The 15,500-nt window shown below is 41.9% G+C and overlaps 1 protein-coding gene across 1 annotated transcript; it reads left to right on the top strand.

The window, feature by feature from the left end:
* Window positions 1-1,818: 1,818 nt before the first annotated feature.
* On the top strand, window positions 1,819-15,100 carry SULT1C2 (sulfotransferase family 1C member 2; the record flags this gene model as incomplete). Its single annotated transcript, XM_080813623.1, has 7 exons — window positions 1,819-1,969; window positions 2,431-2,556; window positions 5,438-5,535; window positions 9,161-9,287; window positions 9,765-9,859; window positions 9,993-10,173; window positions 14,732-15,100. The coding sequence occupies 7 exons, from the start codon at window positions 1,819-1,821 to the stop codon at window positions 14,842-14,844; spliced, it is 891 nt and encodes a 296-aa protein (XP_080669749.1). The 3' UTR covers window positions 14,845-15,100.
* Window positions 15,101-15,500: the final 400 nt, after the last annotated feature.

Genomic DNA, 15,500 nt, shown 5'->3' with positions numbered 1-15,500 from the left:
AGGTGATGAATTTTTCTTCGTACATTTGGGCTTATTCCAAATTTTCTGGTACATACATACACTCACAATAAAAGACAGGAGGGGTAATTTAAAAAAAAAAAAAGAATGTGAAATTTGCAGAAAGACACTGGCTGCAACCCTAGACAAGTTATTAATCATATGACTCCTAGCTCCCTCACACTTATGAGTGTAAATTATTCCCTCCTAGTAAAATTGTATTATGAATTAAAAGAGGGGAAAGAAAGCTTTAAGAGATCTAACATAGAAGGACTGTAAAAGGGAGAGGGTGGTGGGGATATGGACATTGGGGAGGGTATGTGCTATGATGAGTGCTGTGAAATGTGTAAACCTAGCGATTCACAGACCTGTACCCCTGGGGATAAAAATACATTATACGTTTATTAAAATTAAAAAAAAAAGAAGGCCTGTAAAAAAATGTTAATTCTCTCCTCTCTCTTAAAGTTGATCACACAGTAATTTCAGTATCATCCAAACTCTTCTTCTTTGACATATTGTCTACACAGCTGCTACTTAACACTTGAAACTTTTTTGAAATAGTTCATCTTTCATTTTCTGAAAACATAGTCTCCATTCTAAGGGACTTGACTCAGTCTAAAAGTAGAAGCCAACTCGAAAACAAGGTCACAATGTGGCACCTTCTCACCCACTCCCTGGAAAGGCTGGGCCAGATTCTTTTATTCAACTTCGAGTAAGTATGTACTATTACATTTCCTGTAAGGATCGTTTTAGCTCTAGAATCCTGGCACTCATTTTATGCAACACTTAAAATGAGTTTGGGCACTAAGCCCAGCACATGGCTATCTCAATAACCAATTATTCTGGAGTAATATGGCCCAATACTCCTGGCTTCCTCATTTTGTGCATTTAAAGCAAAAAACCTGATTCAAAACATGGGAAGAAGATTTAAATGGACACTTCTCCAAAAGAGATCTATGAATGACATGTAGGCACATGGAAAGATGCTTAGCATCCCTAATAATTAGGGAAATGAAAATCAAAACCACAGAGGAATATCATCTCATACCTATTAGGATGACTATCAAAGAAATTTAAAAATTTTTAAAACATGTACTTAATAAATAAAATAAAGTAATAAACAGAAAATAACAAGTGTTGGCAAGGATGTTAAGAAATTAGAACACCGGTGCCTTTCTGGTGGGAATGTTAAAGGGTGTAGGCTGCTGTGGAAAACAGCATGGCAATTTCTCAAAAACTTAAATGTGAAATTACCATATGACCCAGCAATTCCGATACCAAAGAATTGAAAGGCATACCCATGTTCATAGCAGCATTATTTACAAAAGCCAAAAGTTAGAAGCAAGCCAAGTGTCCGTGTATGGATGAATGGACAAACAAAATGTGGCATATACACAGAATGGAACATTATTCAGCCTCAAAAAAGAAGGAAATTCTGACCTATGTTACAACATGGATGAACTCTGGAGACATTATGCTGAGTGAAATAAGTCAGTCACAAAAGGACAAATACTGTATGAGTCTATTGATCTGAAGAACCTAGAGTAGACAAATTCATAGAGACAGAAAGTAGAAGGGGATGGTAGGAAAGGAGCAATGGGACGTTAGTGTTTAATGACATAGTTGGAAAGATGGAAACGTTCTGAACATGGATGTTGGTGATGGGTGCACAAAATTGGAAGTGTACTTAATGCCACTGAACTGTGTACTTAAAAATGGTTAAAATGGTAAATTTTATGTTATGTGTATTTTACCACAATTGTTTTAAAAGTCCCCTCTATCCTCTGCCCGCAGGGACTCCCCCTCCCATTGCAAGACAGTATGGCCCTGGCTGCAGCATTGGAGGGACAGCTACAACTGAGAGAGGTCTTGGGGATCCCCCTGCAGGCTAGCACTGTGGACAACTGGAGCCAGATCCAGAACTTTGAGGCCAAGCCGGATGATCTTCTCATCTGTACCTATCCTAAATCAGGTGACTCTGGGACCCGGGGAACAACCAGACTTTGGCTTGCAGAGTCAGCAAGGGTTGTTCACATCACTTAGAATCCCCCTTCCTATGGTGTTTGCACTCATTCAAGGAAAGCTGCTCCTTCTCACTGTTCCATGACAAGGCGACCTCGGAATGCTTCATGTTCCCGGGTTTATCCGGGGTCAAACATAATGGCATTAGAGAACCCAGCCTGCTGTGTTCTGTCATGGACTGCTCTTGGGTGACAGTGTTGTGCGGCTTTGCCTCTGCTGCTCTTTCTCTCCATAAGAGACCTTGTGGGTTTTTCCCACATGGATGTCCACCTGTTGTGGCTGACAGGACCCTGACCTGAGGGGAGGTTGGACCAAATACCATCAGTCTCTACGTTCCCTTTCCTCCCCAGGACACTCAGGACTGATTGTCTAACCAGTTTCTTCTTCTTGTCCTTTCCACTTGGGCCGCAGGGACCACATGGATTCAGGAAATTGTGGACATGATTGAGCAGAATGGAGATGTGGAGAAATGTCAGAGAGCCATCATTCAACACCGCCATCCTTTCATTGAGTGGGCTCGGCCGCCCCAGCCCTCTGGTGAGAGCTCCCCCCTTCCTACCCTGGCTCCTTTCTCTCTCTTCTTTTAAGAGTTTATTATTTAGAGCAGTGTTATGCTTACAACAAAGTAGAGGCACAGAATTTCCCACACATGCACAGTCTTCTCCCCCAGATGGTGTATGTGTTACAGTTTATGAGCCTACACAGACATGTCATAATCACCCAAAGCCCATAGTTCACACCAGGATTTGCTCTGGATGTTGTATATTCTATGGATTTGGACTAACATATATGACCTGGATCCAGCACTGTACTATGATACAGAGTAGTTACACTCCCCTAAAAATCCTCTGTGAGCCACTTGTTCACCCTCCCTACTCCTCGACCCCTGACAACCACTGATCTGTTCACTGTCTCCAGTTTTACCTTTTCTAGAATGTCATATAGTTGAAATCATACAGTATGTGGCCTTTTCAGACTGGCTTCTCTCACCTAGTAATGTGTGTTTCAGTTTCTTCTATGTCTTCTCGTGGCTTGACAGCTCATTCCTTTTCAGTGCTGAATACTATTCCATTGCCTAGATGTGCCATAGTGTATTCATTCACCTACTGAAGGTCCTGGAGGCTCTCCTTCCTTTCTCTTCCTCTCTCTCCTGTCTCTGTCTTATTCTCTCCTCTGTTTTGTCTCTTTTTTCTCCCCCCTCTCTCTCTCATTCGTGCTCTCATTCTCATTTCTATAACCATGTGTTTCCTCCTCTTTTTTTCCTCCTTGATTCTTTCTACATATTACCTAAGGTTATTTGCCAAAAGCGAATCACCAAGTAAAAAGGAATCTGCCTTATTTTCTTTTTAAATGCTCCCTCTGACCATTGCTGCTGTAGAACACACAGAGAGGTTGGAGAGCTATTTATGGAACAATTCACTCTTTCTTCACTCCTTATTCCACCCATACAAATGCTCAGTCCAGCCAAGGAAGTATCAGATAATTAGCAAACATAATACATTTGCAGCCAACCATTTATGTTCTGTAGGGAAATTTTTTTAAGGTAATACTCAACCTAGAAATTTTTTTCTTCACACCAAAAAAAAAAAAAAAGACAAAAGACAACCAAAATATGAAAGAAGCCATTCCAGCTGCTGGAAGCATTTTTTTGGAACAAGGATAGGAGGGAGGCCTACTTCTCTATGTTTCAGCATTGCATAGGTCAGCAGAATAAAAAAAATTGGAAACTCACCTAGCTAGAGCTACAGAATTATAGACAATACAAGTCTGGTGTTGAAGTCTAACTTGGAGCAATTGTGGATAGAGATCTGATAAATCTACCAATGCGTTGAGATAGAGAAATTCTTGATCTGACATGCATAGGACCTGAAACATGCACAAGAGTGTGTCCAGGTTAGAACAGCCTTGAGGCATTTGCTTGTCTTTATGGTTCTACTTACCCTGCTGCTCATACTCCTCTGGTCCTCAGTTCCTGTCTATCTGATTGACCATTAGCTTATTACTAAGACCAGCGCCTGGTCTGATGCCTTCTCTGAACTACCCGTGGGGCTCTGAGCCCCCACAAAGGGCACTGTCTGCCTGCTTAACTCTGATCTCACTCTATGTGTCGTCAGGGCCTTCCATTTTTGTTGGTGTCTGGTCTTTTGACCCCTTGAGCAGCAGGATTGCATAATGGTTAAAGACAGCCAGGGTTCAAGTCCTGACGCCACCACTCACTCAGTGACCTTTCACAAGTTACTTACCCTCTCTGTGTTACAGTTTCCTCAGATGCAAAATGTCAGTAGAATTAGTGCCTACCTCAAAAAGTCGTTGTGAGGATTAAATGTGTTAATGTGTGTAGAAAGCTTAGAGCAGTGCCTGGCACAGAGTGGATCCTATTAAGTGTTAGGTATTACTGACCACATCAAGGGCATGGGTTCCCTGGGTTATCCAAACCCAGCTTTTGATGTCACAACTACATCCACCCTCTGCCACCACTGCCTTACCTCTGACAATTTAGGAGGTTAAAGAGAGAATGAAAAGTCAAAGCATGATTTCTAGTGAGGGATTCTTGGCAGTGAGGAGCAGAGTGTGCTGTCACTAAGTTAGCATAAGAAACAAGAGAGAGCTTCTCTCAAGGCAATGCCAGCAGCTGCAGAATTCCGGAAAGGATGATAACCAATAGCCCAGCATGGCCCATCATATACAAACCAAGATGGTTCTTTAAAACCCAAGGTGCCGCATGTCCAAAAATGTTACAAAGGGTTACAGGATTTATGGTCTTTCTAGCCACAAACAGACAGCGGCCAGGTGGAGATCAGCTGGGCAGTGCTTTTATTTCAGGGTAGATGGTCCCTGCCACTGGAGGTAAGGGCTACAGACTGATGGGTCTTGGTCAGGTATACCAACCATCCACAGAGGGTTCAGGAGTGGACAGACACTGCTGCCTGTTGTGCAAGCTTGTGTCCCATATAGCCTCCCTCTCAGGCCTCCTTCCATACCACCTACACCAACTTCCAGCTACAAAGCTGTTTGACATCAAAAGTATTACATATGTGACTGCTCACTGAGAGCAGGGCTGGGAAACACCCCAGGGGCACCTGGGTGGTTCAATCAGTTAAGCATCCAACTCTTGATTTTGGCTCCAGTCGAAACCCCCCCCCCACCTGTGCCACAAGACCTAGCTTGTCCATTCTCAGCTTCCATCTCCTCATCCTGAAAGTGACAGATTAATATAAACTCCCTTCCAGCTCTGAAGCTGTAGGAGTCTACAGAAGTGATGGTAATCTCTATAATCTCATTACGAAATCCCAAAGGAAAGTCAAGATATAAGGAGAAAGATGGGAGGTAATGGGACATTCTGGACAGAGCCCGGAATGTAACTTCCCCCATGAAATACTTGTACTACGCAGATGTTTCCTCTTGATTTACTTTAAAGGGGTGGAAAAAGCCAAAGCAATGCCCTCTCCACGGATACTAAGGACTCACCTTCCAACTCAGCTGTTACCTCCATCTTTCTGGGAAAACAACTGCAAGGTAAGACAGCAACAGTTTCCCTTGGGGCTCACAGTAGACTAGGTCTCCTGGGAGCAAAGCCCCCACTCCCTAACTCACAACAATGTCTTCATATTTACTCCTCCACCATCTCTGAAGTGTTGACTGCTGATCAGCAATAAGAGCAGATGTAAAGTTCTCTCTGTACTCTTCAGGATATTTACCTGAACGGTTTTCAAGCAAGACACGGAGGCAAAAGCCAGACTGAATTTTTGGAGAGAACTAGAGATAATGAGTGTCCACAGTGACCCAAGGGAGTGGGTAATTAAGACTTAGAGCAGAGAAGAAAAACTGAGGGGAAAGAAAAAATTCCTGAAGATCATTTAAAAGGGTAAATAGAAGGAGCTATATTACTTAAGAGGAACACTTGGCCTTAGCTTCCGGTGAACTCTGGGCTCTTAGCTTCATTTATTTGGGGACCTTATTTATTCTGCACTCTAGTACCTAATCAGTCCCTGCCACACAGAGGATGTTCAAAATGTGTTTGCTGAGTGAATAACAAGCGAGCAGCTGTAGAGTGCATGCAGGTGAGGGGAGAAACTGAGGAGTCGGCCAGCATTGGTAGGAAAGTTTTCTCAAAGGTGGGAATGAAGGGAACAAAGGGCTCAGAAGGGTGTATTTCTAGGGAACAATAGCAATTCTGTGAGTCCTTTCAGTGAAGTTGCGTAAGGGAATAAGAACCTCCATTTCTGGATTATGGCCGACTAAGTTCCCTAAAACCTTCTGTATGAAACACCTAGCAATAATACATAACACAAAAAAGTTCCCTTTGTAAATGTGTAATTGAGATGTAATTGAGATCCAGAGAGAGTAAAGGAAATCCCTAAGTTCTACAATAAAGAGGGACCTGGAACTAGAGAAGAGGCCACTGAGACTAGAGCTGTGCTGTGGTTTATTTGATGACCTGGAGAATCCAGCAGCATGACTTTCAGTGACTGCCTGGGGTCAAAGCCCAGAACAGAAGGAACCAGAAAAGTGAGGAACCGAAGGTGGGACAGCTGAAGGATTTCATCCTCAATGGATAGGGGAAGGGAGCCAAGGCAGACATGAGGAAACCTCTTTGCTTGATCTGGGCCCTCAGCTGCCCTGAGAAGGTGTGGCCATAAGCTTCTACTCTCAAGGAAGGAGAGTCAATGTTGTAATACTTGAATTGTCCAAAAAGCCCCAAACTAAGAAACTAGCATAAGGTGGTTACCATTGCCAACATCCCCAGAATGACCCACAGAAACAAACACAGGGAAGACATAGCCTCAGCTTGGGCAACAGCATTCCCGCTTGAGTTCATCCCCTCACATTACAAAATACTCCAAGGAGCAAGCCAGCACGAGAAAGAGAGTCTGCAAAAAGTGCAACCAGCAGGGTTATACCTCAAGGATTTCGGATATTAAAATGATCAGATATAGAAACAAAAGAAGAATGTTGAAGTTGTGTAAGTAAATGAAATACTAAATCAAAAATTTAAAAAAGACACTATTTTTAAAATGGGATTTCTTATTAAATTAAACAAATAGGATTTCTGTAACTGAAACAAGATATAAGCATTTGCTATAAAAATTCAGTAACAGGTCTCTGGTTTGCCAGCCCTCAGGTGGCTCTCCCCAGGGGATGGGGGAGGGCACAGTGCACACTGGGACCTCGAAGGCAGCAGGGCACTGGGGCAGGTTAGAAAATTTCGTGGGTGGCAGCGGGGTGGCCATGGGGGCAGAAAGCCCACCATGGTTGAGGGAAGAGGTGCCCCGTACCACTTCATCTCCCTGCTTGCTACTTGGTCTGCAGGCCTGGGGCAGGGCTTCCACTCCTCCCGAGCTACACCTGCAGGACTCACCCCCAGAAGCGAAGGCTTCTCTCCCTCCTGCTGTCCCCAGGCTGTGGCTGTCAGCTTCATCACCACGGTCTCTGCTTTGGCATGCAAAGCACCAATCTTAGGAAGATCGTGTTCCTTGCACCTAAAACTACCACCACAAAACTGGAGGTAGAAACCAAGCCCTGACAATGGAATTTCATTTTGGTGTTTGTGGGATGTGAGGTTGCCATGAAAATAGCTACTGTTTCCATCTATTGTCATGAATCTTTCACAAAATGTGTTATTGACCACCTGTGGCTATTTCACGTCAGTTTCTTTGTTTCTTTCTTTTTATTTTAGCCTTTTCAATTTCTGAGAAAAAAAGAATTTAAAAAAATCCACTCACACACAAAAATTCAACAAAGTGCAGAATAAACACAGTAGAAGAGAGAATTAATGAACTTTCAGGGGGAAATAGGATGGAGTTTTGAGGAGAGAAAGAAGAGTCTTGTGGCTGGAGGTGAGAAACATGAGAAGAAAGATTAGTAAAATGATTACCAAGCAGTGATGGGCCCCTCACAAGTGGGAAGCACCAGGGTCGTTCAGGAGGTAGAGGGGGTAAAGGTAAAATGTGGGCAAGAGCCTTTATTATAGTTTCCAAGGGAGGGAATGGGTGAGGCAGGATTGGGTAGTTTGGATGATTTCTGCAGGCTCCAGGGCATAGATGGCTGTCCCTCGTTGTGTGGTCCTGGCTCTGGGGTGAATAGAGCAAGTGGATAGTGGCCCAATAAGGGAGGTGTAGGCTCGGGACTGGTTGGCTTGCTTGTAAAAAGTAAGCTTGATAGTGAGTTGTTACTATCTGTAGTAACCAGCTAAAACTGGTAGGGGCAGTCTATCCAGGATCTGCAAGGCAACAGCAAGGTAAGCAATGTTTCCAATTCAAAGCATCAGAATACAGATAATGGCACTATTGACATTTTGGGCCAGATAATTCCTTTGGTGGGTGGGATGGGGCAAGGCGCTGCCCTGAGTATTGTACAATGTTGAGCAGCACCCCTGCCCTTTACTTATTAGATGCCAGTAGCACTGTCACCCCCAGTTGTAAAAGCAAAAACACTTCCAGGCATTGCCAAATACCCCCTTGCATGCAAAATCATTCTCAATTGAGAACTGTTTTAGGGTTTAAAAAAAAAAACCAGCATCCCTATGAAATGACTAGTCATGGACCTGAGGTAGCTACTCAATGAGGCCAGCTCAGGATTCATGCTGTCAGAAAGGGAATCAAGTACTTAGCAGTCACAATGAGATTAAAGGTCAAATTGGGATAAAGGAAAAAGCTGGGAAGGTAAAAGGATACAAGGCTGTTGTCAAAATGAAACCTAAACAGGATGCTTTGTAGAGCAAGAATTGAAGTTGATGAAAATAATAATAATAGAGTTGATGAGAATAAGAAAAAAAAAATGAGACCATGAAGCCATCCTGCTTTTCCAGGAAATGGACAGGAAGGTATTAGGAGGATCATCAGCATGCATGTGGAAGTTTCTGTCTGATGCCATCGTTGCTAGAGAAACATGGGAGCCTGAAACTAAAGGGGCAATCAGGAGTCAGGCTATGTACTAGGACTGAGCTTGAATTAAAGAGGAGAATCACCAGAGCAGCAGGACAGCCAGAGGAAGAGGGGGTCACCAGCCAAGTCGAACTGCCGGCAAAGGAAAGCAGAGCCAAGTGTGTAAAGCTGCTCTTGGCATGGAATTCACCTGAGTGAATTCTGTGAAAGTTCACTTTTCTTACCATCTTTTACCCACCTCTCTCTGTACCCCAAAGTTCCTTTATGTAGCTCGAAATGCCAAAGACTGCATGGTTTCCTATTACCATTTCCAAAGGATGAATCAAATTCTTCCTGACCCTGGTACCTGGGAAGAGTATTTTGAAACGTTCATCAGTGGAAAAGGTAAAGATATCCTTCACATCTTTGCTTGCCCACTCTAGGTAAGTTCAGTCTAGGAATCAAGCATAACATTTTGGCCCCTTAGAAGGTTGTGTTCCTCCTTAGGTGTGTCCTACCTCAGACTGGGACTGGGAAGAGCAGGCTGACTGAGCTCAGAGTGAATACCCACGATCCCAGCAAACATCCCTCACCCGATGTGAAAGCCTTTATTCTGGGTCACTTGACCTGTAGAGTCACCTGCATTCCAAAGGGTGTCCTTGTCCCAATATTTTTTATATACACAATATATACACAATTTATTATACACATTCAATATGAAGCCACTTTAGGTAAATTAGATAAATTACTCCAAGGCTGTACAGTACCACATCACCCTCCAACTCAAACACATCAGGACTCGGGACCTATCTGAGGCTCTGGGTGATTCTTTTGTAGACTGTTCTGTTTTGTAAACTGTTCTGTTTCCTGTGTCTGTTACAGTGGGTTGGGGTTCTTGGTTTGACCATGTGAAGGGATGGTGGGAGATAAAAGACAGATACCAGATTCTTTTCCTCTTCTATGAGGACATAAAACGGGTGAGTAAAAGCCCTTCAGAAGAACCACCCTCCAGGCTTCTTCAGGGATGCGCTTCTGGGAGGGACATCCTGAAGAATTTAAGAGTGTCCTAATACCTTCTTCCATTCCAATGCAATGTTACTGTTACCACAGGACTCAAAGCATGAAATTCAGAAAGTGATGCAGTTCATGGGAAAGAACTTGGATGAAACAGTCTTAGATAAAATTGTCCAGGAGACATCATTTGAGAAAATGAAAGAAAATCCCATGACAAATCGCTCCACAGTTCCTAAATCTATCCTGGACCAGTCCATTTCCCCCTTCATGAGAAAAGGTTTGTGTGGCTTCAAATACTACACATTCATTTTGTCTAGTAATATACTTTCTGCTTCTTAGCAAGAAGATGTTAGGTTTTATTAGTTTCAAGACAGCACATTTAGCCAATTAAAAATAATCTGCTAATAGATGGGAACTTGATCTTGTTACAGAAGAGAGCTCTCTGGGGTATCTCATTCAAGAAACAGAGAGTCCTTCTGGCCAGCCCCAATAAGAGGGGCTTTTTAGAAGGGGTCATGTGCAGGTATAAGGGTAATGTATTTTCACAGGTAGTTAAGAGCAGGAGCCATCTTTAGTCCAGACGTCATGGGGATCCCTGGATGTCAGGGTCAGGACTTCAGCAGCAACAACTTTTTGCTCAAAGGGTCCACCACTTACAGGACTCAGCTGCTCTCCACATGTCTGCTACGAGTGCCTTCCTCGACTGATCAGCTTCCTGTCTCTGCCCATTACAGCTTTTTCCTACTTTATAGCTTCTGCTCATAGCTTGGTCTTGATCATGGCTCAGACCACTGTACATCATGACTTCCAATTATAACTACCATTGAGCACTGCCTTGTTCTCTTAATATTTTTTAGTTCCAGTCCCCAAAAGAGGAATTCTAAGTGCCCCAGCTAATATTTTTTGAAGGAAAAAAAAAAGCTTTATCATTCTTTAATTTAAAAAGTAATGTATATCATTATTAAAAATTAGATCAATATTGGATTATATTTTAAAAACTTTCCTTCACCAAAACTCTGTTCCCCAGAAGTGACCACCAACAATATGGAAGTCCCTTCCCTCTCTGTTTAAAAATACAGACTTCTGGGGCATCTGGGTGGCTCAGTCAGTTAAGCAACCAACTCTTGATTTCGGTTCAGGTCATGATCTCAGGGTTGTGAGATCAAGCCCCACAGTATGTTCCGTAGGCATGGAACCTGCTTGAGATTCTCTCTCTCTCTCTCTCTCCCTCTGCCCTTCCTCCCTTTTCTCTCTCTCTCTCTAAAAACAAACAAACCAAAACAGGCACTTCTTTTTCACACCAGGAGAACCATGATGTGCTACTGCTTTGCAACTTGTCTTCTTTTTTTAATTTATTAGTTTATTTTGTTACATTTTATTTTATTTTTTAAGATTTTATTTATTTATTTGAGAGAGAGGGAGAATACAGAAGGAGAGGCAGACTCCCCACTGAGCAGAAAGGCTATATGCCAGCAAATTTGACAATCTGGAAGAAATGGATGCATTCTTAGAGACATATAAACCACTAAAACTGAATCAGGAAGAAATAGAAAACCTGGACAAACCCATAACCAGTAAGGAGATTGAAGCAGTCATCAAAAATCTTCCAGCAAACAAGAGCCCAGAGCCAGATGGCTTCACAGGGGAATTCTACCAAGCATTTAAAGAATTAATTCCTATTCTCCTTAAACTGTACCAAAAAATAGAAATGGAAGGAAAACTTCCAAACTCATTTTATGAGGCCAGCATTACCTTGAGCCTAACACCAGACAAAGACCCCATCAAAAAAGAGAATTACAGACCAATATCCTTGATGAACACAGATGTGAAAATTCTCACCAAAATACTAGCCAATAAGATCCAACAGTACATTAAAAGGATGATTCACCATGACCAAGTGAGATTTATTCCTGGGCTGCAAGGTTGGTTTCTACATCCACAAATCAATCAATGTGATACAACACATTAGTAAAAGAAAGAACAAGAACCATATGATACTCTCAATAGATGCTGAAAAAGCATTTGACAAAGTACAGCATCTTTTCCTGATCAAAACTCTTCAAAGTGTAGAGATAGAGGGTACCTTCCTCAAGATCATCAAAGCCATCTATGAAAAACCCACATTGGAAATATCATTCTCAATGGGGAAAAACTGAGAGCTTTTCCACTAAGGTCAGAAACACGGCAAGGATGTCCATTATCACCACTGCTATTCGACATAGTACTAGAAGTCCTAGCCTCAACACTCAAACAACAAAAAGAAGTTAAGGGCATCCAAATCGGCAAAGAAGAAGCCAAACCATCACTCTTTGCAGATGATATGATACTTTATGTGGAAAACTCAAAAGACTCCACTCCAAAACTGTTAGAACTCATACAGGAATTCAGTAAAGTGTCAAGATATAAAATCAGTGTACAGAAATCAGTTGCATTTCTATACACCAACAATAAGACAGAAGAAAGAGAAATTAAGGAATCAATCCCATTTACAATTGCACCCAAAATCATAAGAGACCTAGGAATAAACCTAACCAAAGAGGGAAAGAATCTGTACTCAGGATACTATAAAGTACTCATGAAAGAAATTAAGGAAGACATGAAGAAATGGAAAAATGATCCATGCTCATGGATTGGAAGAACAAATATTGTGAAAACGTCAATGCTACCTAAAGCAATCTACATGTTTAATGCAATCCCTATCAAAATCTCATCCATTTTTTTCAAAGAAATGGAACACATAATTCTAAAATTTATATGGAACCAGAAAAGACCCCAAATAGCCAGAGGAATGTTGAAAAAGAAAGCCAAAGTTGAAGGCATCACAATTCCAGACTTCAAACTCTATCACAAAGCTGTCATCATCAAGACAGTATGGTACTGGTACAGAAACAGACACATAGATCTGTGGAACAGAATAGAGAGCCCAGAAATAGACCTTCAACTCTATGGTCAACTACTCTTCGACAAAGCAAGAAAGAATGTCCAATGAAAAAAAGACAGTCTCTTCAATAAATGGTGTGAAAATTGGACAGCCACATGCAGAAAAATGAAACTGAACCATTTCCTTACACCACACACAACAATAGACTCAAAATGGACGCAGGACGTCAATGTGAGAAAGGAATCCATCAGAATCCTCAAGGAGAACACAGGCAGCAACCTCTCGACCGTAGCTGCAGCCACTTCTTCCTAGAAACATCGCCAAAGGCAAGGGAAGCAAGGGCAAAAATGAACTATTGGGACTTCATTAAGATCAAAAGCTTTTGCACAGCAAAGGAAACAGTCAACAAAACCAAAAGACAAATATTGTCAGTTGACAAATTCTGTCAGTTGACAGAATGGGAGAAGATATTTGCAAACGACATATTAGATAAAGGGCTAGTATCCAAAATCTATAAAGAACTTATCAAACTCAACACCCAAAGAACAAATAATCCAATCAAGAAATGGGCAGAGGACATGAATAGACATTTCTGCAAAGAAGACATCCAGATGGCCAACAGACACATGAAAATATGCTCAACGTCCCTCAGAGTCATGGAAATACAATCAAAACCACAATGAGATACCACCTCACACCAGTGGGAATGGCTAAAATTAACAAGGCAGGAAACGACAGATGCTGGAGAGGATTTGGGGAAAGGGGAACACTCCTACACTGCTGGTGGGAATGCAAGCTGGTGCAGCCACTCTGGAAAACAGCACAGAGGTTCGTCAAAAAATTGAAAATAGAGCTACCCTATGACCCAGCAATCACACTACTGGGTATTTACCCTAAAGATACAAATGTAGTGACCCAAAGGGGCATGTGCACTTGAATGTTTATAGCAGCAATGTCCACAATAGCCAAACTATGGAAAGAACCTTGATGTCCATCAACAGATGAATGGATAAAGAAAATGTGGTATCTATATACAATGGAATACTACACAGCCATCAAAAGAAATGAAATCTTGCCATTTGCAATGATGTGGATGGAACTAGCAGGTATTATGCTGAGTGAAATAAGTCAATCAGAGAAAGACAATTATCATATGATCTCCCTGATATGAGGAATTTGAGAGGCAAAGTGGGGGTTTGGGGGTAGGGAAGGAAAGAGTGAAACAAAATGGGATTGGGAGGGAGACAAACCCTAAGAGACTCTTAATCTCACAAAACAAACTGAGTGTTTCCTGGGGGAGGGTGGTATGGAGAGGGTGGTTGGGTTATGGACATTGGGGAGGGTATGTGCTATGGTGAGTGCTGTGAAGTGTGTAAACTGGTATCCCTGGGGCTGATAATACACTATATGATAATTTAAAAAAAATTTTTTAAAGAAGATTAAGCAAAAAACTTCAACCAGAGGTTTCAAATACAGCTTAATCCAGAGACTCCAAAAAAAAAAAAAGTTCCTTCTCATGGTCCTTTTCTGTCTATCTCCACCCTCAGATACAACCATCGTTCTCATTTCTGTCAATATAGATTGATTTTGCCTGTTCTTGGACTTCATATAAATGAAATCATACAGTATGTACCTTCTTGTGTCTGGTCACTCAATGTAATATTTTGAGATTCCTTCATGGAATCTCATTCCTTTTCATTTCTTTTCATTTCTGTGCAGTAGTCCATTATGTGAATATTCCACAGATGTGACCAAGGCACCAGTGCCTTTGCATAAATTGTCTGCCTGAGCTAGGAGCCTACCCCCTGCACAGAGCACCCCAGGGCCCTTCTCAGAGCAGAGAGCTGCAGTGGGTGGGTATGCACTGAAGGGGAGGTGAGTAAGGCAGGCATGTTGTTGGGTCACAGAAACTTTCAATCAGAGTGACAACCTCGTCTTAATTTTTCTCTTCTAGGAACTGTGGGGGATTGGAAAAATCACTTCACTGTGGCTCAGAACGAGAGATTTGATGAAATCTATAGGCAAAAGATGAAAGGAACATCAATAAAGTTCTTGACAGAACTCTGAGCAATATGTTCTTAGAAAGTGGATGACAAGAATGGGGAAACGATCTTCAGTTCTTCAGCCCAGCCCAAAGAATCTCTGAAAGCATTTCATAAAAGTATACAATTATGGCACCACTGTCTTTGTGATTATTAACAGTGTGTACCAGCTTTATTTTTTAGAAGGATCATGTTCAATGCTTATTTTCTCAACCATTCTTTCCAAAGTAAGAAATAAAGTGGCTTAATAAACAAAATAAAATATAAGACTTGAATACTGCAAGGATTTTTTAAGTCTCCATTATTCTGGAAAGTGCATCCTACTTTTTTAGTCTGTAATATAAAATATCTTGGGCACAAGTATGCAAATATTAGGTTACATCTATATTGATAATATGAAATCTCTGATATCTGTCCCAGCCATTCAAAGAAAACTCCAGAAGTGCTAGGTTCTAAGGTTCCACCTGATTACCATGGAAGGGACTCCTTGAGGGCAGTCCTGATGCAGTCAGCCTTGAGAAAACATGTTCCAAATGCTGTCCCCGGTGGTGAGGAAGAAAAGGGAAGCAGATGCGGGGGGGGGGGGGGGGGGGAATGTCAGAAGACCAAAACCTGATTAGGAGTAATAGTTCTTAATTACAGAAACAGAAAACAGAAAATTCAAGGGTGTCCATTCAGGGG

This window comes from Martes martes (assembly GCF_963455335.1).
Source record: "Martes martes genome assembly, chromosome: 9".
In the NCBI taxonomy this organism is placed as follows: domain Eukaryota; kingdom Metazoa; phylum Chordata; class Mammalia; order Carnivora; family Mustelidae; genus Martes; species Martes martes.
The sequence above is the reverse complement of the archived record's forward strand: the minus strand, read 5'-3'. Positions and strand labels throughout refer to the sequence as shown.